The sequence below is a fragment of the Tenrec ecaudatus genome, chromosome 18, assembly GCF_050624435.1.
Source record: "Tenrec ecaudatus isolate mTenEca1 chromosome 18, mTenEca1.hap1, whole genome shotgun sequence".
NCBI classification, from domain to species: Eukaryota; Metazoa; Chordata; class Mammalia; order Afrosoricida; family Tenrecidae; genus Tenrec; species Tenrec ecaudatus.
In genome coordinates this window covers 63,848,786-63,872,225 of record NC_134547.1, presented here as the reverse complement: position 1 = coordinate 63,872,225, position 23,440 = coordinate 63,848,786, and the positions used below count along the sequence as shown (strand labels likewise).

General features: G+C 59.7%; 1 protein-coding gene across 2 annotated transcripts in view; it reads right to left on the bottom strand.

Moving 5' to 3' along the window:
- Window positions 1-809: 809 nt before the first annotated feature.
- Window positions 810-23,440, bottom strand: part of VAC14 (VAC14 component of PIKFYVE complex) — an 86,691-nt gene continuing 64,060 nt past the window's right edge. The window contains exons 15-19 of one of the 2 annotated variants that reach the window (XM_075537021.1): window positions 8,645-8,819; window positions 7,618-7,736; window positions 6,513-6,592; window positions 4,792-4,942; window positions 810-1,383 (exon numbers count right to left, since the gene is read on the bottom strand). In XM_075537021.1, the coding sequence (XP_075393136.1) occupies window positions 1,221-1,383; window positions 4,792-4,942; window positions 6,513-6,592; window positions 7,618-7,736; window positions 8,645-8,819 (688 nt within the window). In that variant the 3' untranslated portion in view covers window positions 810-1,220. The remainder of the gene's footprint in view (window positions 1,384-4,791; window positions 4,943-6,512; window positions 6,593-7,617; window positions 7,737-8,644; window positions 8,820-23,440) is intronic. The other variant, XM_075537022.1, reaches the window with a different exon arrangement.

Sequence of the window (23,440 nt, the reverse complement as noted above, 5' to 3'; positions counted from 1 at the left end):
GTCCGCGGGGTGCACCCTGCGTGCAGGCTATACTCCCCAAGTCCCGATGGCACTAGGATGAGGTGCCTGAGGCGGCCCGGCCTCTGGGAGATGGTGGCCGGCCTGCAGTGGGTTGGGGGGGGGGGAACCCGTGGGCGAATCCACGGTGAAGAGGTCGCTATCGCAGAATACCGTGTGTGTGTGTGTGTGTGTGTGTGTGTATCACGGTCTGCACATTGTCCTGGGGACCCTCAAAGGACATCGTGAGGCTGCACCTCTCCCTGTCCGTGGGGGCACCGGAGACAAACAGGTGCGAGGTCGCTATCGCAGAATACGTGTGTGTGTGACGGTCTGCACATTGTCCTGGTGTGTGTGTGTGTGTGACGGTCTGCACATTGTCCTGGTGTGTGTGTGTCTGTCATGGTCTGCACATTGTCCTGGGGACCCTCAAAGGACATCGTGAGGCAGCACCTCTCCCTGTCCGTGGGGGCACCGGAGAGCTCCAGGGCAAGCCAAACAGGTGCTTCCCAAGCTGTTTGTGTATGAGGTGGGAGCGAGGGGAGCTCAAGGGATGGGGGGGGGGGGAGGGTGGTGGCAAACTAAGGGTTTGGTCAGAGCTGGCCAACTGCCTGCTGGGATGGAGAGGTGGGAATTAGCACTGAGGGAAGGCAGGTTCAGGGTCACAGGCCAGTGTTGGATGCTCTTCAGAGATAAAGTGCCACCTTAGATGGCCAGTGTAGGGCCCCAGGACCATGTAATCCTAGGCAGGCCAGTGTCCAAGGCCAGTCCACCCACGTACACCCTGGGGAAGGAGCAAGCAGGCAGCAGGGTGAGGGTTTGCTGTAATTTTTTATTGGGGTGGGGAGTGCCTCCTTCAGTAGTGCTCTGTGCTAGCCCCCATGTGGACACCTGTGTGCTCAGGTGCTGAGGTGCACACACGGGGCGGAGAGGAGGCGGGGGCGGGCTCTGGTAGGCTGGGGTGGGCATACTCTTTTATAAGAGGATAGTAGAGACTGATTCCAGGCTGGGCAACAGCTGAGACTGTGGTCCCACCCTGGCTGGGAAGCCAGTCCTCAGTGCTGAGTGCCCAGAGAGCTGGGCTCTGAGGGGCCTCTGTCCCCCACCCTGCCCTTGGCTACTGGGCAGATGCAGCCCTGCCCCTGAGAGGCTGCTCCTCAGAGAGTGTCTGAGGCCACAGTGCTCCATGGGGTCACTTGAGGGTCTCTCTGTCATGCTAGCTGTCAGAGGACAATCCTGCGGTCCGGGTGGTCCCCACGCCCACTCCGCTGGTGCCTCACTTCCAGGTGCTTGTTCTGAACCTTCTCAAAGTGCTGCAGCAGCTCAGCGTAGTCGATGTTGGGGGCACTGGCTCTCTGGGAACTGGGGGCTGCCTTCAGACCATCCCTGGGGAGGGGGAGTGGAAAGACTTGTGGTCAGTGTCTCATCACCACAGTGGGTGATGGGGAGGCGGTACCCCAGACCACTTTGCCTGGCAATAGGGAGGACAGTGGGGTCTGGGGCTCAGCCTCGGAGGCAATCTGTCTGAGACCACCTTTTTGGACAGCCCCTGCATCTCTGCAGCCCAGAGTTGGGGAGCCCCATGAACACCCCCTGCCAGTTGGTGTGCCGCTGCTCCCTTGGCAGCCTGTGGGTTTGGCGACAGTGCCCAGAGCAGGCCTTGCATTGGGAAGCATTTCCTGTTTACCAGCAGCTCCCTTTGGGGTGCAAGCCAGGGCTAGCAGCCATCCAGGAAGCCAGCTGGGGCCTGGAACAGGGTCTGGGGAGAAGGGGGAGGTGGCAGCAGGCCCTTTCTCTGAGTGGGGCATCTGGTTTTAAGTGGCGGGGCCTGAGCCCCACAGTGCTTCTCTGTTCCTTGCTGTCTGCTGCTCCCCCTCTGGCTCCCATCACCCTGCCCAGTTCTGTGCACCAGCCCGCTGCCCCCCATGCCATCCCTCAAACCCAGCTCTCTGTAGGGTGCCTCCCCCATTCTGGGCTGTTCTCCCTCCACAGTCTGAAACCAGAGCTGTGTGGGCAGCACCCACTTCTAGCCCTCAAGCCTGGCTGGGCCACTTAGTTACTCTAAGAGACTTGAGCCCTTTGAGTTCCCAAAGGACCCCAGTGTGAGCTTGTGAAGGCAGCCCTGGACCCAACTCTCTGCAACCTGCCACTTCCTGGCTGGCTGGCTAGAGAGGGGGCAACCACAGGGACCCCCTTCATGGGGTGGCTTGGAGGAGGCATGAGTTCAGCCTGGTGCCAGGTCACCTGGTAGACTCCAAACAGCCCTCTGAGTTGGGCTCATCGGCTGCCAGACAGAAGCTCACCCATGACCGGATGCCCACTTGGAGCCTGGAGGAGGTCCCCTCCCTATCTTTACGTGGGCCCCCTGCTTTCAGCTCTCCGGGGGTGGGGCACTGTATCACAGCAACCCTGTGACCAGGCACAATTGGCAAGGAGCCCTGAGAGCAGCCTGGGTTTGTGGAGGCGAAGGGACACATGGGGACTAGCAGCCCTGGTCCAAGGAGGGGTAATGGGGCACTAGATGCTGCGTGCCTGTCCTGTCTCCATCCCAGCACTGCACCCTCCGGGAAAACCAAGGACGCTGGGTTTCCAGGGTGATTCTGGCAATGGGTGGCAGAGCCAAGGAGATACCTGGGCTCTTCTGACCAGACAGTGGTCTTGCTGATGGGCAGGCCTTCTCCAGGGAAGCAGGGGGGGGGGGGGGAAGAACGTGTTCCTGGGGGGTGGGGGCAGCTGAGCAGGGAGGTAGGGGCAACCTTACTCTCCCATTCAGGATGGGTGCGGTCTCAGGCTCAGGACCTCCCAAGTTCACCACTGACCCCTCCAGCCTGGGACAAGGGGTGACTGGAGAACACAACACAGAGCAGGGCTTCCAGAACCAGCCCCCAAAGACTCTCTCCTGCCACCCCGCCCACACACCTGGCCCAGACTGATGCGGGCTTCACTGAGGAGACAGCCCTCAGGAGTGCTTTGGAAGTTGGGGGCCTGCTGATAGACTTACAAACATCCAGCGAGGGGGGAGGGGGTAAAGACCCCCACAGCTGTTCCCAGCTCCAGGCCTGTCAGGCAACCCGACTCTGCTGCCCAGCTGCCTGCTCCTCCCAGGGTCGTCTGGCCTCAGCCCCTCCCCAGGGTGTACCATGCCCCTCTGTGCCCCACCCTGCAACCTGACCCTAGCCAGTTGTTCCCAGCCCGCCTTACCCCTGTTCTCCGGCCTACACCTCTCTGGTCCCAGGCCTCCAGGTCCTTGGGTGCTGGGCAAGGTTCAAACAGCAGCCTCACCCAAAGTGCATGGCCTGGTGATTTGGGGTGGTAGGTCAGGAGTTGGTGCCACAGCCCTGACCAAGCAGGATCTGGAGGGAACCTTCACAGCTCCAGCTCTCCTGGACTCGGCCTCGGGCAGTGCCAGGAGGAGGCCCCTTTGCTTGTCCCTGGCTGCAGGGGGCCTGTCATATTTGACACTCCTGGGGACTAGGACTCTTTGAGGCCTTTGGCTTGGAAGGGCCATCGTCCACAGGCCTCCTCCTTTTGGGCACTGCAGCCTGTCTCAGGCGTTACTTCCCATGACCCTCAGGCTCGGTGGCCTTTATACTCTGATGAGGCCATCAGAGTATCAGACCCCAAGAGTCTACTGGAGGTGGTAGGCCATAGTCCTACATCTAAGAGGCTCTCATATCCTGGAAGCCCCCTGGCGTCCTGAGCTAACACACCGCCCACCCCACACAAGAAGGGGCACGGCACTGAACTAAGGGCAGCCGTGGCCCTCATGTGGTCAAGGAGTTGCTCCCAAAAGTCACACTGGGCTCTGGTGGCTGCTGCCTCAAACCCCTACAGCAAAGGCTGGGGAATGGCAGGGTCCGAGCCGGGTCTCAGGAGCTGCACTGCCTCCCTGCTCCTCTGGCTGCCCCCTCTGGGGAGCTGGAGTCTTGGAGCCTGTCTCCGTAAGGGAAGGGAGGGCAGGAGCTGGGATTGGGGCAGAGGACCCACCAGTGGCCGCACCTGTCTCTGGGGTGGCCAGCTGAGTGTCAGGTAGTAAGGGGGTGGGGGTAGGCACAGGGGGACTGCAGTCAAGTGGTGTGTGAGGTGGCTCCCAGAGCTGCCTGCATCTGCCACGGCCAACACCAGAGGCTTCTCACTGGAGCCCGGCGCCAGGCCTGCTGCGTGGTTCTCGCAGCCGGGGAGGGAATTCTAGACACCCAGGGCATCTGATGCAAGCTGGGTGCTCTCCATCCAGCGTAAATCTTCTCCGAGGTTCTGCTTGTTTCCATGGCGACCTGACAAGTGAAATTTTCCATCTCGGATGCCAAATGCCTGTGGATGAGGCAGCGCCTCCACGGGTTACCAAATATAGACATAGCCCAGCAGGCTCCCAGGCTTGGGCCAGCAGGGGCTTTGGGGTAGGAGCCTGGACCCCCACCCCCTCAAGGGTTGAAGTCCTTCTGGCCAGATGCCGCCCTACCGGGCCTCTGGGCAGAGGTAGCCCGGGACCCATTCCCCCAGGGTAGAGCTTAGGGCAGAGGGCTCTCTCCATGTACCAGGTACATCAACCACTGTTTAGGGTGGGGCGGGGGCTGTCTGGCCCTCCCTGTTCTCACACCTGTCTGCAGCCCAAGTCTCTCTCTGAGCTGGAGTATAGCCTCCCCCTCTGGGGCTCTTTCTGGGTAACTCCTTCCGGATGCCTTCTGTCCAGATGAGCCCTGGCCTGCTCATTTCCGTCCTGCTTGGAGAAAGGAGTGCTGCCACCTCGTCCATCCTCCCAGAGTCCTCCAGCTTTGCTGGGGTGGGTGCACTCACTCGGTCTGCAGCAGCTCGGGCTTGGGCACGCACTGGAGCCGGTGAGAGAGCAGCTGGAAGGCACTGCTCTGGGGCAGCAGCATGAGCAGGCCGTACAGGGCCTTGATCAGGTACGGGTGGTTCTTCACATCCAGCAGCTGCAGGCGCAAGTCTGCGGCAGGGCAGAGGGCAGGGTCAGGGCAGGCCTGTCCTGCACCCCGCCTGGTGCTGGACACCCAGAGCCCGAGGACCCAGCCCAGCAGTGGGCCTGGGGCTCCTTTCCACTAAACAAGGCCATCCCGCCCTCCTAGGTATTTCCACACTCTCCCCTCTTCTCTGCCTGCGCGCTTGCTTGTTTGCCTGGCCTTGCCAACGGCCACCTTGGCCTGGTGACCCCTATCCCCTCCTCCTGTGCTAAGCTGCTTCCTCAGGAGAGGGCTCAAGGCTGGTGGTGGAACAGATTCCATCTGCTTGGCTCTCCCCTCTTCTCTGCCTGCGCGCTTGCTTGTTTGCCTGGCCTTGCCAACGGCCACCTTGGCCCGGAGACCCCTAGCCCCTCCTCCTGTGCTAAGCTGCTTCCTCAGGAGAGGGCTCAAGGCTGGTGGTGGAACAGATTCCATCTGCTTGGCATGTGCCGGCCCTGGGAATTGGAAAGAGTGGATTAGGGTCCTTTCAGAGGCAAGATGGAGGGTGTGTGGGTATAGCTCAGGGGTCTGAAGCCCCACTCGGGAGCCAGCTTGGTTCGACTCTGGTCTTTGCTTGGACCCACGGGGGGCTGGTTTTGACCTGGGGGAGACTGGACCTGAACAAGTTCATGTTTCCACAGGGACAGTCAGGCCTGGGGGTTGGGGGCCCTTGAACATTAGTGCCCCAGGTGTGGCTGTCACTGAAGTGACGTGGTCTCTTGCCTAGGAGCACCTGCAGGGCCATCACTGGCTTCTTGTGTCTCTGGGCCAGTCCAGGGCATCCTTTATTGGCAAACAACACCCCCCCCCCCCCCATACCGGGACAAGTTTTGGATGAATGAAGGGCTGGTTAACTCTGCTCTGGCCACCTTGTCCTCACGTCTTGGGCTCTGGGCTCTCCAGGGTCAGGAGGCCCTTGGGACAAGGCCAGAGGGAGGGAGATGTCATCTCAGGGGCCCAGCAGGCTTTGATGCACTCTGCTGGGAGACAGGGTCACTGTCCTGCTCTTCTGCCTCTAGGACTCCTATCACCAAGCAGATACTAACTGTTGATGTGGAAGGCTGGGGAAACCTGTCCCTGTCCTTGCTTTGGGGTCCTATTTCATGGCTGAGGCCACACCTGGGTGACTGGCAGGCAGTCCCTCCTGTGCCGTAAACATGCCTGTCAGAGGGTGGGGGAGCAGGCACTGCGTGCCGAGGTGCCCTGAGCTGTTGCTTCTTGCACATTCTGCTGGGTGTTACTAACCGGGCAGCTCCCATCAGCTGCCGAGCTGTTTTCCAGAGAGGAGACGGCACGGCTCTTGGCACACAGGAGCACCTGCAGGTAGGCTCGGGGTGCCAGGGCAGGGGCAGTGGGGACTGTCGAGCTCCTGCAATGGGTTTGACGCCCAGCCGACCAGGCTCTGAGGCAACCCTGCACGCCCTGGTCCTAGGTCTTCTTGACCTGGACATTCCAGAAGCATCCGGGGGGACTTGGCTGCTACTCCCCGCCCCCCAGCCTTGGCGTGGGTGCTGTTGGTCTCCCTGTGCAGGGCCTGTGCAGTCAGAGACCTCTTACATGTAAAGATGGGACACTCGATCAGCTGCACCAGCTTGTCCACCTCCGTGAGGAAATCCACAGTGACCTCCAGGTCCCCACTGGTGGTGTGGTCAAGGAAGTTCGACTTTGGCCGGGGAGGGGGTTTGATGGACAGAGCCTGGGCTGGACCTCAGCCTCTGTGGCCCTCAGCCTTGCTGGGGAGGAGAGGGAGAGGAGCGCTGGGAGAGTGGGGCGTAGAGGCTGGCTGTGTGCTCAGAGCCCCCCCCCTGCTGGCTTCCGGTGTGCAGAGCACTCTGTAGGCCGGCTCAGGCGAAGCAGGAATCCTGCTTACAAAGGGCGCACTTCTCTCCCCTCCTGCCCTGAGCCGGGGGCAAGGGTCTCAAACACTCTTATCACAGCTCAGCAGCCGGATGGGGACAATGAGGCTGGACTGGGCTGCCTGTTCCCCCACCAGTCGGTAGCAGGCCTGGGAGCTGGCCTGATGGACGTGGCCATGGAAAGAAAGAGCCTGCTGGGCTCTGGCCCTGTGGGTCCTTAAGTTTGGCCCGGAGCCTATGAGACTGCCTCCACAGTGAACCTGGCTCCTCTCACCTCAGGCCACAGCCCCAGACTCGGCTGTCGGACTCAGCCTGACTGCCTGCAGGCTTGGTTGCTACCATATCACCTGAGTCCACTGCTTTCCCCTGAGGCACCTGTCTCCTTGACAGAGGTGATGCAGGATGAGAACCATGGCTTGCCCCTCCTGGTCCCACCACCCCATCAGTGGGCCTGGTACAAGAGCCAGATTCCCTCCATGAGGTGCCCCCGTTTTATGCCAACTCGAAGTTACTGTCCCCCAATCGATTCTGGCTCAGAGTGCCCCTACAGGACTGGGTAGAACTGCCCTCCCTGGGGGGTTTCCAAAGCTGCAAATCTTAACAGGAGCAGAAAGTCTCATCTTTCCCTGTAAAAAATGACTGGGGGAGGGGCTTGCACTGCTGACCTTGCAGTTAGCAGCACAACCCGTAACCTACTCTACCATGAACGGTATCCCCCAATCCACCTGCACACTGCTCCAGCCCCGGAGCCAGAGGCAGGGGTGCAGGCAGCACCTGGACTGCAAGGCAGTCAGTGTGAAGGATACAACTTCTGGATGAGGTCATAGGCGTGCCGGTAGTTCTGGGTGAGGAAGCAGAGGGACACCGTGGTGACTGGGTTGTGGCACCAGGAGCGGTACAGGCAGCAGAACAGGCTCTGGCTCTCCTGAGGGGGATGGGAGAGAGATGGGGGCGGGGGGCAGCGCTAAGCAGCCTGCTGCTGCTCAGAGGCCTTGCGGAGGGGTGGGCTGGGGGTCCAAGGACAGGGGCCCTCGTGAGTGGGGTTGGGAGCCCCCCAGTCAACTTGGTGGCGATGTTGGCAGCCCAGCTGGGTGTGAGCTCTCACAGAGGAGATGCTGACAGGGCCTCACCAGACCCTGTCATCACCGCCACGTGTGCGGAGCTGGCAGGCAGGAGGGAGCCCTCGGCAAAACCACTGCCACTGTCCTTTCCAGAAGCCTGTGGTCCAGCTCGAGGGCAGGAGGCGCTGCGTCTGGAAGAAGCTGCCTGGGGGCCAGGCTCTCTGACTGCATCCTGCCATCCCCTTTCCTCAGCCCACCTTGACCTTGGGAACCAGCCTGAGAGTGGAGCCTGAACCTCCGGGAGCCCCTGTCCTTGCAGGCAAGTCTTCTGGCCTTTGTGAGCTAAGTGTTTGGAAAGAACCACAGGAAGGAGGCAGGGCTTGTGGCCTGGTGGTTGCTCCCAGACACAGGCTGGCAGGTCCATGACGCAGGGAGGGGAGGCCAGGCCTTCAGGGCTGAGGTGGCATAGGCAGGAGGATGGGACCTCAGGGGCCAGGGGTTCATCCCAGCCCATCCCCCTGCTGGGCCACGGAGACCCTCAGCCTGTACCTCCGCATCCTTCCCCATGTACAAGGCTTATGTGACACCTGGCTTCTGTGTCTGACTGTGGGCGAGGAGGCCAGGTGAAGTTCTGAGAGACAGCACTGCTCAGGGAGGGAATGGGGGAGGGGGAGCCCTCATGGGGCTGGAGCTGACACCCAGAGAGGCCTGTTGCGGCCCAGGGTGGGGCTGCCACTGCTGGGACCTGGCTTTCCCCGAGGCATCAGCATACCAGGGTCCTCAGGTCCTTGAGCTGGTTGCGCAGCTGGAAGAGCTCCGTGGAGGTCAGCAGGATGGTGTTGAGGGTGTGGACCATGGTCGAGGCAAACTTGAGGTCCTCCTCCCGCAGCAGGATGTCTGCCATCGAGTGGAAGATGTTCTCTGCGTTCAGCAGGAGGCACAGCTGCCTGGAAGAGTCCCAGGGGGGTTAGGGTCTGTCCCCGTGCCAGGTTCAGGGAAACCGCTCTTTCCAGAAGCCGGGGTGGGAGACCCAACACTGCCCAGCCCACTCCGCTGGTCCATAACCCATCAGGCTGCATTTACAGCCCCTTCCTGCCCCAGGGCAGAAAATGGATTTTGCCTCCATGGGAACCAGAGGTGGGGCTGCTCTGTCCTGGGTCCTGGTGTGGTGGGGAGTGTGGTGGGGGTTGGGTTTGTAGAACTGTGGACAGAGATGGGATTCATGGAGACTCCAGCTGAGAGGGTTAAGTGACTGACCAAGGTTAGAGGGGGGTCAGGGTGAGTGCCCAGTTGTGGGGACCCCCTCAATTGTATCTCCTTTCCATTGTCTCCTCTAGTGAGTTAGGGGAAGGAGAAATGGGGGTGTAGAAGAGGAGCCCAGGGAGCAGGTCCCCAGGGGCAGGGGGCTAGCACCAGTGACAAGAGGGTCTCCATCTCCAGGACAGGCTCCGAGGCTGTGACTTCCCATCTGGGGTCCTGAGAGTGAGGCAGATGTGAGTGGGCATGCCACCCTGTGTCCCGCCCTACCCTATGACAGACCTGGTCTGGGGCCAGCTCTGGCTTCTGCTTCCCTCCCCACCCCAGCATGCCTTGGGACTAGGGAGCTTGAGACCTGACCCCCGGTCACTGAACTTGCACAGCGCTCTGCACTATCAGGGACTCACTTCCTGCTTCCCCTGGAACCCCAGGCTGGGCCCTGGGGCCGGGCGGGAGCATGGGGTGGTGAAAGGGCCAAACCGCAAAGCACAAACAGTGGGCAGGCTGTCTCCAGCCCAGGCCCAGCGGGAACTAGTCAGCTGGGGCAGAAACTCCCCTCCTCCCCCCAGACCTGAAAACAGGGCCCTGGGCTGGGTGGACACTGAGACAAGGTGACACTGCAGGCTGCGGCTCACCTCCGGTGAAGGCCTCCAGACCCCTTCACCCTTCTGCACCGGGACTCTCTCGGCCTGCAGGCTTCACGGGGTCAGGCATTTGGTAGACGGTATCACTTCCTCCCCCATGGGATGAGAACCCAGGCTGCTTCAGCCAAAGGTCGGAGGTGGTGGTGCTTCCTGTCCCCCCGCCCCCCACCAGGATGAGCCTTGTCTCTGGGGCTCAGGCTAGACATGTTCCTAAAGGACGGGCCATGAGGGAGCCTTCTGACAAACGGCCACAAGTGCCCGTCGTCTGCAGCTGCCGCCTGTCTCCATGACAGAGGCCGACAGCTGAGCCGCTGCCAGGCAGCACTGTCCATGGGGAGCACCCAGAGGGCAGCAGGAAGGGTGGGTGCTGGGGACAGCAAGGGGCGGGAATGGGCATTCCGAGGCATCCTGGTGCCCCAGGCCCCTGGGAATGCTGACCAGGGGTCACAAGGGCTTCCTTCCCGTCTCCAACTGTGCCTCCTCCGAGCTCCACGGAGTCAGCCCACCCAGGGGCCATCTCTGCCAGCCTAATAGGCATGTCCAGTGTCACTGGCCCACCCCTGAGTGTCCCCATGTTAGGAACAGGGCCACTTGGCTGCCCGAGGCCACGGAAGCAGCACTGTCCTGCACCCACGGCCCGCTCCATCTTCTGAGCGCCTCCCAACCACATTTTCAGGGCCCTGTGGCTCCCACCAGCGTCCTGAGTGCGCCCAGACAGTTCCCGGCTGTCTCAAAGCCACCGAGAGCATGTGCCATGGGTTCCCAAAACTGTATGTCCTTGTCCCCCTCAGTTCACAGACAAGTACTTTATCTGCCACACCACACCCCTGGGCTACTCCAATGGCTTCCCACTGGGTCTCAAGTAAAAGGACACTCCTCCCCAGGCCTACACAGCTCCGGGTCAGCCCTGGCTTCAGGGCCTTCAACTTTCAGCTTCCCAGCCCTTCTCCCAGGGGCTGCCGGCTGTTCCCCACCTGGAGTGCCCTGTCCTGCTCCAGGGATCTGACCGCACCGGCTAGCTCCTTCTAGCCCGTCGGCCTCACCTTGGTTCAACCCCGGGGTCCTCTCTAACGGGCCATCTGAGTGGTGCACTCCTGGTCTCTCCCACAGATGCAGCTGGAAAGTGGCGGGCAGCGGCCTCAGCCTGTATCCCTCAGACAAAGGGGAGGCCTGGCGCTCAGGGCCACTGTCAGGACAGGCCCCGGAGACTGCTGCCCTCGTGGGCAGGCTCCTTCAGGTGGCTGACCTGCTCCATGCCTAGTATGAGCTTAGAGGGGCAGTTATGGGAGGAACTGGGCAGCTTTTTGTTAGGTTTGGCATGAGGTCCCTATGGGTTGGGACCAACCAGATGGCACCACCTCCCCAGTGCCTAGTGCTATCACTCCCCCAGGCCAGCCAGTTCCCTCCCTGCCAAGGGCAGCCAATGCACATCAGGGGCTTCCTGCACCCGAGCTGCCCTGGAAGAAAACACAGGGCACCAGACACCCCACAGGGTGTCACCCTGAGAGTCACCTGGCTGATGGGGGAGGTGGAATGGGAGACTCAACCCCAGAAGGATGGATTAGGTTTTAGTGGGGCTCTCCCTGCCCTGTGGGGGCCCAGCAGATGGCTGCCTCTCAGGGCTCCACCTCATCCCTTCTCTGCTGAGCCTGCTGCCTGACTGGCTCTCAAGACGACATCAATAATAGCAGCCAGCGTGCCAACCTTAAACATGTGCCCGCATGGTACACACGAAGAGGCCTCAAAAAGTGGGTGGAAGAACAGAATGGAGAGATGATGGAATTTCCCCACCAACCTTATGAAGCCTGCACGTATACATGTGTCTGTATTTCTCATTGTTGTAGGCATGTTTTTCTTTCTTTACGTTATGTTCTTAATACAAAGATAAAGCTATAAAGCTGCCATCTGAAGTTAATCTTTATAGGACAACTGACACGTAAAATTCTGCCACAAGGAAATGGGAGCCATATTCCTCAGACAATGCTCTGCTTTTTCCTAATTGGGAAGAAGGCGAACAAGGCCAATTGGACACTTAGATTTTATGTCACTCTTTCCCTGGTGGCCGCTGTGGAGTCAAAGCTGACTCACAGTGCTCCCATGTGACAGAATAGGGATGCCCTTGGGGCGTCCCAGGTGAGTGTACAGCGTCCCCACGAGTGGTAGCTGGCTTGATGGCAGTGAGTTTGGGCTTATTCTTCCTTCCCCTCTAAATTCTACTTTGTTGTTGAGAACACACAGGAAGACATGCATCAACTCGGCACTTTCCCCATGGTCACAGATGGTTGTGCAAACCCTCCCCCACCCCCCCAGGGCCTTCTCAGGCGACTCTCCACCAGCATTCACAGGGATGTGGGCTCTTGTCAGCCGATGCCAAGAGACAGGTCTTACAAGATCCCGAGGCTAAAGGCAGGCAGTTTTCACTCCTTTATCTGAACTGTCCTTTTGTTCTAAGAAGACTTCAGGGGATATTTTGGTTCTTAAAGATTATCTCAGGGCACCAGTTTTGTGGCTTTGTCCATCCTCTGTGGCTCCAGAGAGTCTGGGGTCCATGAGGACTCAGGACTCTCTTCTGCATTGTTCCCCCTTTTGATCAGAACTCCTCTATGGCTGGTTCTCATATTTTTAAAATCCTGACGTCAAAGTGCTGTCACAGACTGTGGCCTGGCAAGTGAAGGGGTGCAAGGCAGAGGGTTGGGAACCAGGGCCTCCGCAGCTAAAGGAAGGCAGGTTATCTCTCCCTCCCTCTCTCCGTGTGTGTGTGTGTGTGTGTGTGTGTGTGAGAGAGAGAGAGAGAGAGAGAGAGAGAAGAGAGAGAATGCTCGTGTACACTGGGACTAGGAGAGAGAGAGAGGGGGAGAGAGAGAGGGAGAGAGAGAGAAAGAGCATGCTTGTGTGCACAGGGACTAGAAAGGGACATGTCGTCACGCAGGAAGGGTGCGACACTTGAGGCAGTTGATCCAAGCTAATGTCCCACCTGCAACCCTGCTTCAGGGGCTGTGGGTCAAAGCCCTTCCTGACTTGCTTTTCCTCACTGGTGCCTGGATTTACGAGTCTACTAGCCAGTCATGCCGAGGCTGGTGGTTGTGGTTTGGCAAGAGACTGCAAGTCTGTTGAGGCAGGTGTTGCCTTGACCCTGGTCCTGGCAGCCCGCAGGGCTCCCAGGGGCACTGGCTGGGAGTAAGACGGCCTTCTTGGGCTCCCTGCCCTAAGGTGCTCCAAGAAGCCCATAGGCTGCCACATGGCTTCAGGGAAGACTGAGGATGCCTTCCTCTGATCCTGCTTCCCTGCACCGGCTGAGGGCAGGGCAGGACCATCAAAGGCACAGAGGCCCTAACCGCCTGTCCCACCGGCCCTTCTTGCTTGGGGATGTGGCTACCATAGCCTCTGCTGGCATTGGTGCTATGGTGGGGGCCAGGCAAGCCCCAGCTCCGGAGCCTTGCCTATTCTGCACATGAAGAGCTCACTAAAGAAGCAGGTTCTTCCCAGAACCCTAGGGAGGCAGAGAATGGGGCCAAATCAGCAGGTCACCCAACACAGGGATGGCCTTAGATGGGCCAATCCCTCAGCAAAAGCCCACCCCTCTCAAATGCTGCCCCTGTCTTCTCTGTGTGCGTCTGTGTTGTCTGGGTCAGAACCACCAGTGGCCCAGGCTGACCCGATGAGTCTACTGGAGGTGCTTTCTGTCCCCCCCTCCCCCACCTTCTTGGTCCCTTCCCGGGCATTCCTGCACAGCCCCCTCCCAGAACCTCTAGCCAGGAGCCCCTTCACCCATTCTGAGGTCAGAACAGAGCTCAGGGGGACAGGCCTAGCTTCACTCTGCAGCAGCCCCTGTGCTTGTCGAAGTCACCAGGAGGCTCATGGCCAATAAACCTAAGTGCAGCCTTATGTCAGAGCCAGAGCCATTCTGGCAGAACAAGGTCCCCTGCCCTTGCAGGCCTGCTCCACAGCTGGGATCCTTTAGGAATTTAAAGAGAAAGTGCTCCAAGGTCAGTAAACAGTTAGGGTGGGAGAGGGCGCAGCCTTCCTAGCTGAGTTCAGAAGGTTCCAGAGTTTTCACTGCACATCCCGCCCCCTCGCTCCTCTTCCTTCCGACTCTCCGCTCCCCGGGCCTGAGGACTGTAAATCTGGTTTATTTATTTCCATCAACCCTCGGCAGCATGCCCCTCTGGGCAGAGGCAGCCATGGTAACCTGCCAGCTCATGCTTTAAAAATTCATCGTGTTTAATGCAGTCGATGTGTCTGATACCCTTAAAAGTTTCTGGGGGTGGGGATGGGAGCAGCGTGAGGAGGACTTGTTTTATGGGTCTCTCTGGTGCAAAAAGGATGGAGGAAGAGTGAGTGCCCACACATGCCCGTCCGTCCGTCTGTCCAAAAAGCTACCACTGTTTTCTGAGGAGTCGCAGGCACTGGGCTGGGTTTGTGAGAGGCCCCTTGGGAATGGCCTCTTGGGGCTTGAGCTGCCCCAGGGAGCAGAGGTCTCCTCGGGTAAGCAGGGCCTGCGGTGGCGGCTGTGCAGCCGGCCCTCCTCAGGGCTGAGGGGCTCCGGGCCGCAGGGAGAGAAGGGCTGAGGAGAGGCACCATCGGCTTCTCCCCAGACAGACATCATCTCTGTCCTCCTTGGCCTTCCCTTCCATGTGTCCCCAGCACCTCTGGCCTGCCCGGAGGCCCCGTCCTTTCTTGCTTCCAGGCAGCTGGCTACCCACCACCATTCACAGGTGCCTTAGGCTTTGCTCTGCTGTGTTTGCACTCCCCACCCTCGAGAACAGAAACTTTAACGGCTGGGAGGGGGCCAGAGTTCCCAAGAGAGTTCAGGGGGGCTCTGGCTGACAAGATGTCTGAACTTGGACAGAGGGGGGCACCAAAGGCACTCAGAGGTACTTGACCCAGACCTGGCACAGAAAAGAGGCTGTACTTTGCTCCCCGCATGGATCTGTCCTGAATACAGCCAGACGCACGGTGGGGGTGGGGAAGCAGCCCCAGGGCTGGGGGCTCTGCGGCCAGAGGTGGGCAGGAAGCCACCACACTGGCTACAGAGGTCTTGGGCCTGGCAGGAAAAGGTTGCGCTGGGAGGCCGAGGTGTTGTGAGCAGAAATCAAGGGACAGGTGGGTGCCTACAGGACCGCTGCCACCTCCAAGACACATCAACCTGACCCTGGCCAAGCTCATAAGCCCCACCTTGTGCTGCCTCCCATGTCCCAGGGTTCCCTTCCAGAAGGGACCCACCGTGAGCACCCCCACACACCTTTCTCTGCATGAGCACGGGGTGGAGGTGGATGCCTTTCATGTGGGGCAGGTGTTCTAGCCCCACCCCACCGCCTTCTGGACAGGCGCTGGGAGGTAGTCTGCTCCTCACCACACTCACCGCACACCCACTCACCGACTCTAGGGCTGGGGCTCCGGGCCGTGCACGGACTTTTCTCTGGGAGAGGTGGCTGAGGGCATCTTTGCTGCACACATTACTGGGGTCATATGATGGACCACGTTCCTCTGATGCTGCCCCGCCAACATGTATCAACCAACCAGTTCCTCTGTCCCCCGGGCCACCACTTCTGAGGGTGGACCGCATGTGGCAGGGCAATGCGGAGCCAGATGCTGGCCCAAGGACTCAATGGGGTGACCAGTTAGCCGCCGCAGCAGCAACTCCTGAGCGTGGCTCCATGCTATATGGCCGCTATGAGGTTCCGAGTGGGGCAATAAGAGGATGACTCCAGAGCCCAGGGGTGCAGGGCCGTAGTGGGCGCTCAGGACCTACGGCAGCCCTACTGCAGAAGGGGCATCCCTGAGTCTCAAATGCCCTGGAGGGGCCCTGATGAGACCGCTCTTGGCCAAGTGGGTGGTGGGCTCTGCCTGCAGAGGCAATGCCAGCACTAGGAACACCTGGCATGCTGCTCCTGGGTCCCACGCCCCCCACCCCTACCACCTTGCCGCCAAGCTCACAAATGAAGACCAGGTGTTCCAACCTCACAGGACAGCGGAAACACTGAAACCAAGGGTGACCAGAGGGCACCAAGGCAGAGCCACAGCCCAAGCGGCATGTCCCCTGCTGAAGGGTGTGGGCCTCTCCTCCCTGGCCCACTGCCCTCTCTACCATCTGAGGGTTAGGGTTCAATGCTCAGGGCAGACATACCTCATGCCAAGGTATGCGACCTCCTACCTGGTCCCTTGACAAAAAGAATCCATCTTGAGACAGGGAAAGGAAGGGCGCCCCCGCATCTCTGCCAATTCCCCAAACTACTGGGCCAGCTTCCTGAGATGTCAGTGATACAGGCCCGGAGGGGCCAGGAGCCAGGGAGCCTGGCCAGGCTGCCCACTTCCACCTGGGAGTGGCCTGGGGACACCCGCTGCTCCAACAGTCTTCCTGTTAGTAACTGGTTTGCTCTGCATTTTCCTTTACTTCATTCCCTTATTTCCAAACGAGTCCCTTTGTTCTGGGCAAGGGATCACTCTCTACCGCTGTTTACACAACCACAAACGTTTACAGATGGAGAGCACAGCCCGGACTACTTAGTCAGTGTTTGGCTGGTCCAAGCCCTGTGGCTGCCGCAGGCTCCACACTCTGCTCCTCCGACCTAAAGCCACATGCTCTTGTCCAGACTGGTGCTCAAGCAGTCATTGGGTAGACCTTCAAAAGAGGAGCGCTACCCCTCCCCCCAGACCTCATGGTCCCGGGCTGCCTTTAGTCCGAAGAACTTCATGTCCTCTGAAGGAGTCCCAACCAGGGCTGCCACTCTGACAGCTACTAGTGACCCTCTGACTCCACTGCCCAGTGTCTCTATCTAGCCTGTCAGGTGGCACATTTACCCTGCAGAGCCAGGACACCCCACGGTAGGAGACCGCCTTGCCCAGTGTCCATCAGAGCTACTCGAAGACGGGCTGGCCCCGGGAGTCAGTCTAAACAAGAGTCCCTGTCGGGGCTGAGAGCCACTGCCCGAGCAGCTCGCCAGGGCAGCCTGCTGGTCTCTCGGGCACAGTCTCCAGGTCTCCGTGCAGACACTGCCTCTGCTCACAGAGAAGGAACAAGAGCCTGCTGCTCGGGCGCGGCTGTGCCCCTTCCTGGGCTGCAGGTGTGTGGCTGTCCTCCCCTCGGGCAGCCCACGTGACTGGGCTCCCCTCCCAGACCCAAGGGCCCCTGGGGAGGAAGCTCACCTCACCAGCTGCTGCACTGGGCATGTGCCATCCCTGCCTGCCCGGCGACGTACGGCTTTCTCAGGAGAGAACCACCCCGATTGAGGAACCGGAGAAACGTGGGGTTCTCTGGTGTTCAGATCTTTTGTCTGGGTTTGGGGGCGAGTTTATGAATCGTGGTTGTTTTCTGTAGTTCTTTACAAGTGCCCACTTAGGGGGCGCTGAGAGGAACACCCAGCCCCGTGCAGCCAGCAGCAGAGGGCGAGTTTGGGACAGCCTTGCTGCAGGCTCCAGAGAACAGCAGCGGGGTCAGGGGCTGCTGGGGCGGCAGGCCCTGCACAGGTCGGCTCAGGCATGGCCGGAGGGACCACCCAGAGTTACTTCTCCTCCCTTGTGGTCTACTCAGAGACTTGTGCGATGCATGAAACAGGCTCCCCCCCGCCCAAACACTCCTTCCCAGCCCCGGAGGCGGCACCGGGCTAAGTGGGTGAGGAGAGGTGCAGACTGAGGCGGAGGAGTTGTGGGTACCCGTCCTGCAGGTCCCTAGGGAACCCCTGGTCTCAGGGACAACAGGGCCCCCCCCACAGGCCTGACTGAGCTGGCAAGGCCAGAAACCGCTCGGAGAGCAGAGCCACTCATCTCTGGCCCCGAGGCCGGGGAGCAGGGCCCAGCCAGCTCTCGCTCCCCAGGGAGTGGCTCGGGCAGACACGGCACATCTTCCCGTTGAGGTGGTATGTTACAAAACAACTCCAAGTCCAGAATCCACAGATGGAAAATCCAGAAACAAGCCCCAAACCAAACCCATCCGGGTATTTACAGACTCGAGGGGAACGTTCTGGAAGGGAACGTGAGGCTGAAGATGAGGCCGCCACGGAGGGTCTCCCAGGTCCTTCTCTAAGCTCTCTGGCAGCACCTCCACGTCAGGGACGGCGTGGCCACCAGTAGCAGAGTGTTTAGGCAGGGGGGCTGCTGCAGCTCCCTCTAGGCTCCTTCAGGGACCTGCCCCTCTGTGGTGTGTGCATGGCTCCCGCTCCAGGAGTAGACTGGGGCAGACTTCACAATGGGAACATGCATTTTACAAACGGGAGGATCAACAGCCGGGAAGTGGTATTTTTAGCTCTATGGCTCTTTGCTTCAAAGGCGTAGGTTTCAGCTCAAAGCAGGCAAACCTCCTACGAAGTCTGCCTGCTAGAGGGGGTGAGGCGCGCCTGCTCGGGGACAACAGAGGATGCGCCTCCTGAAACAGAGGCTTCAAGGCGGGTCTTGTCAATGGAGAAGAAGCCTGGCTTCATTTGAGCTGTGTGACATCATGGCGTGGACTGCCAGCAGGGCGGGGTGGGAGTAGGCAGCCAGCCCAGCCTGCCACTTCATCCCACAAAGACCACAGGTGCCGGTGGCTGAAAGGCTAAGTCAAGGCTGGGCACAGGGGTTGCACCGGGGCCCTGGTGGTGATGGGGAGCCCATCAGTGAGTCCCCAGATATGTCGGCTGCCTGCGCCCCCTCGGGCACCCACGCTTGTCTGCTTCCATTCGTCTGGGGCCTTCTTGGCCTGTGCTGGCCTGCAGGCACATCTGGGACCACTGTCTGCTCTGCTAGAAGCCCATTATCGGGCTGGGGGGAGGCAGGCTGGATTTGGAGCGATGTACACATAAACTCTTCTCCAAACCTCACAGAAATGAGACGAGAGCTGTGACCTTCCCCTAGCTGAAGGGCGGAATGACAGAGGATCCCCTCAGGGCCGTCTGGAGGCACACGGTTACAGTGGTGGCTTTAAGCACCCCCTCTCCCCTGGCTTTGTCAGCCTCGCCAGGCCCAGAGCCCAGCCTGCTAGAGTCCACCTTGGCAGCAGGGTAGTGTTTCCACTGTGGGCTTAGGCAAGAATGGGAGGGTGGGGTCGGGGGCTGTGAGGATCATTCACTTCTCTCAGGGTGAGAGGACAAGTTTGCCTGCAGGTGGTCAGGGGACCAGGACAGACTCATAGACGGGGCGCACAGCAGAGCTGAAAGTCCAATTATTGTAGTACTAGGGAACCCAGGAGAGACAGAGGGACCGGCCCGGGCAGCAGGAAGTGAGTCAGCTCTGTGGACCGGCCAACTGTTAGGGCAGGTGCCTACCGACAGGAGTGGGTGAGGGTCTCCTTGAAGGTGAGCTTCCAGTCGCCCAAACCTAGGAGCCCGGGTGGCGAGGTGGGCTGCTAACTTGAGCTGCAAGGCCAGTGGTTTGAACCCGTCAGGGAGAAAGATGAGGCTGTTTCCAGAAAGAATGGCCCACCCATAGGGGCAGTTCTACCCTGTCCCATAGGTATCCACTAGTCAGTGGCTGTGACTTTAAAAAGGGAACCATGTAAGGGGCCTTGGTGAAGCAGTCATTTAAGCCTTGACCTCGGACCACAAGGTTGGTGATTCCCGCTCACCAACTGTCCCAGAGGGGAAGGTTTGGCTTTCTGTCCTGTCAAGATTCACACCCAATGGGGTACTCCTCTGTCCTACAGGGGTGGAATCAACTCGAGGGTGCTGGGCTTAGTTTAGAGCTCTGTTTTATGAAGCTAATGGCAGCGGAGGGGGCGTATGGCCTCATCTGCCACATAGGTGAGTGGGGAGGGGGGTGCCCTCACTAGCTCAAGCCCTCTCTGCCCCCCTCCCAGCCCTTCCTGATCCCAGGCTGCTGGGGCAACGGGCTCTGGGCTCCAGAGCAGCCCTCCTCGCTATTACCCCCCAACCCTCCGCAACTACTTCCCACTTATCTTTCCTGGCTCAGCTTAGGCATCCTCCCTTTCCAGGAGTGTGCTGGACCCCCTCCCCTGGGTGGGGGGGCTGGGCACCTCCCATCTGCTCCCAGACTGGGCTCTGATAGCCGAGGCTCGTGACAGCGCCCATGAGGGGAGGGAATAGCACTGCTCAGGGAGAGGTCCTTACCGGTGGGCATGGGTTTGGCCCAGGGCCAGGAGCCAGGCCTGCTCAGGAATACGTGGTGGGCAGCTCTGGGCCCTCTGGCGGCTCCTGAGGCCAGCATGGCAGCTCACCCCGGCCCTGAACCCCTCCCAGGGTTGGGTGGAGGCGCCTGAAGAACAGGGGCAGGGGCCAGCCTGGCTCGGGTGGCTCCATTCTGAGAGACGTACTAGGGCCCTTGCCTAGCTTGACAGCTGTGGCCTGATTTCCAATCTGTAAGCACACTCCTATTTTCACCCACTCAGTATTTTCATTACTGCTTCGTGGGGGAGGGAGGGAGAGAGGGGAAAGCTGGGGGCTGTGGACCAATGGGAGGGACAGCACCATTGAGTCAGAGGGTCCTGTAGTGAGGTTAGGCCTGTGCCAGGTGGGAAAGGGATTGGGGAGTGGTCTGGACCAAATTGATTTTTTTTAATTAAAAAAGGGGGAGGGGGATGAAGCCTCAGCTCCCACCCCCTCTATTTTCCACAGTAAGCATTTTCAACAAGGTCACAAATGTACTGGCTCTATAGATTTCTGGCTCCCAACCATGTTTCAAGCAGCCTTTAAAAGCCAGTTCTTGGCGTAGCTTCAGCTGAGCCCGAGGAGAAGAAATCTAGGGCACTTCGATGCTTTGAGAAAACATCAGATCCAGGTCACAGCTCCCCGATTCTGTGTGGGGTGTGGGGCACCTCGCCCCCCCAGATCTTCCTCTGGGGCCCCCGCCCACCTGTCCTGCCAAGCACAGGCACACATTTCCAGTCTGCCTCAGACGTGCAGGCACGGCATGCTTTCTGTGGCCAGCCTGCATTGTGCAGGTCTGTCGGCAACTCTTCCTACAGCGCAGGCTCACTTTGGGTCTGCGCTGCAGGCTGTGTGTTCTCCCATTCTGTGCGTTCCCATCAGGCTGCCGTGCTCCTGACAGATCACAGCACTGGTGAACAGCCCTCTCCACGCCCTCAAGATCCTAACTCACTGCCGTCGAGCCGATTCTGACTCCCAACTGCCCTTTTGGACACAGAAGAACTGCCCCTGTCAGTGAGGACAGACTTCTCTTCCTCCTGAGGGGTGGCTGGAGGTTTCGAACTGCTGACCTTGCAGTTACAGTCCCAAGTATAACTGCTACATCACCAGGGCCCCACATTTCCTATGCTGCGGGAAACCAAAAACACTGGCTCGATTGCTTTCCTGCGATCCTACCTTATCAAGGCGCTCTAGAGCCTGGCCCACAGTGTCTCCAAGGTGTTGGGCCTTAGTTGCCTGCTGTCTGTTTGTTCCCTCCACTGCCAGGGAGGGGCCTCAGTGTCTCGGTTACCCATCTGTGTTAGCGTGGGGTGAGCACTGGCCGGACAAGGAGACACGAGTAGTTTTCCCTGAGCTGGATGAATCTTTGCTCAGGTTAGTGCTCTTACACTGTGGTGTTTCTCTCGCTGGCCCCAGATGCTCCGCCACACGGGGAATGAGTGGCCTGAGTGCGGCTCCCTGTGCGGGATGCCTGGGAAAGTCTGGGACTGGACTTCCTCCTGCACCCAAATCCTACGAGCCCCTCCGTCCTGTCCAGCCACTCTCTGTGCTGTGCCCAGTGCCCAGATTGGAGCTTTCTAGATCCATGGCCACCATGCTCTCCCAGCTGTACACCTGACCAAGGCTCCGAGTCCTCCACTCTGCCCTGAACAACAGGGTGGGCGACTTCTAGTCTCCAGCAAGATGCCAAGTTGCAAGGAAAGGAAGCCCCTCTCCGCCAGGACCCTCCTCCCTCTCTCTTCTGCTCTGGTTGCGCCTGAGCCTCCAGAGTCCAGATTCCCACACAGCCTTCTTCACCCACCACCGTGCCCTACAGCAGTGGTTCTCAACAACCCTCCTCAGACAGTTCCTCATGTGGGGGTGGCCCCAAACCACAACATTATTTTCATTGCTACTTCATAACTGCCACTTTGGTACTGTTATGAATTGGGCGACCCCTGTGAAAGGGTTGTTGGACCCTTAAGGGGTTGTGACCCACAGGTTGCGAACCGCTGCCCTAGGGACAGAGGACTTGGCCGTTGGAAAGGGAGGTGGTGTGTCACCTTGGGGGAGCATTGCTCCACCCCACCGCCATCAGCGTGTAAAGCAGGCCAGGAGTTGATACTGCCTGGGTAAATTTGGGTTCTAGAGCCGACATTTCCCATGAGCATGAATTCTGTGGGGCACCAGGACTCTGGCCACAGTGACAAGGCCCAGGGAGGCTAGCCCAGGACTGCAGGTGGCCGCCTGTCCAAGTGAGGAAGGCCTGACTGAGGAAGACAAGGTGCCTGCTGTGAAGGGGCAGATGTAGATGGCGCTGGCCCTGAGCTTGCAGTGTCTAATGAGCCGGCCAAAGACCCTTTCTCTGTAGTGAAAATGAGGGTGAGGGTGGGTGTAGGTTCTGACAGGGCAGTTGGGAGGGGCCTGCACGGCACGGAGAAGCGAGGCTGTCTGGTTCAAGGCTTCGTCTGCTCAGTGGATTTCTTTTACCTTCTCTAGAGGAGAACGGTGACAATCCACATCAGAACACTGGCTCCCAGGAGACGGTTTCCTACGCACCAGGCTCCGGAGGCACTTGACAGATGGTGCGTTACCACCTTTAGGAGATCGTAGTGCCCACTGGCCTGGTTTCCTGTAAGAAACTGTGCCCAGGAGGGCAACTCTGTGGGGGGCCTGTTCCTGGGGCTGCCTGGTGACAGCAGCTCCTTTCTCTGCAGAGCTGTTGCTCACTCACCGTATGTGCCATTTGGGCAGGGCTGCCACTTACATAGCCTGGCACTGGCGCAACCGGCGAGGGTGGGCACATGACCCTCTCTGGCATCCCCCTGGATTCTGATTAGATCTGGGGGTCTGATCCTGAGTTGGCAGTGATCACTGGGGAAAAGACCAACCTCAGCAGGCTGACCCCCGGAGGAGGGCCGGGGAGAGACGGCGCCACAGGGAGAAGCAGCCCGAGCGCCTGACCTGGCTGACCTCTGCCCGCCGCCCTGTGGTGTCGCCACAGAGGCCAGCCAAGCCCCCTTGCTCATTTTGGTGCCTTTGTCTGGGGTTCCTACCACTGGCCACACCCAATGAGCGTGCTGACAGACATGGGTGGCGCCCAGCTCCAGGCTGTCAACCTTGGCGGAAGCAGTTGCTACATCCCTCTCCTGCCAAACGATGGCGACACACCTACTGGGACGCCCCATGATAAGGGGTGGTGATTGGAACGCTCACACCAGCTCCTGGGAGGGGGACCCAGGCCACCCACTTTGCACAGTATCCACTGAGGCTGAAGACGCATGTGCACATGCTCTGGTCTAGCTTTAGTCACGGACCTAACGGGAAAGCAGGCCTATATGCGTACAAGAACACTCACAGCTGCATTCTTCCTACAGCACCACACTGCGCACCCCCTCAGTGACATCACTAGGGGAACGGCGGGTCTCTTTGTGGGATGGCATGGACCGGTGGGAGGCCCACTGCTGCATCCAAAACAGCAGGGAGCTCTTTCAGGTCAAGACCAGGTGAAAGCAACCCCCGGTTTGCAAGCCCATGGTTATTTTAGGGAAGGAGTTAGGACTACTAACTGCGGGGAGGCATGAACAAGGGAAGCTGCCGGGGCGGAAATGC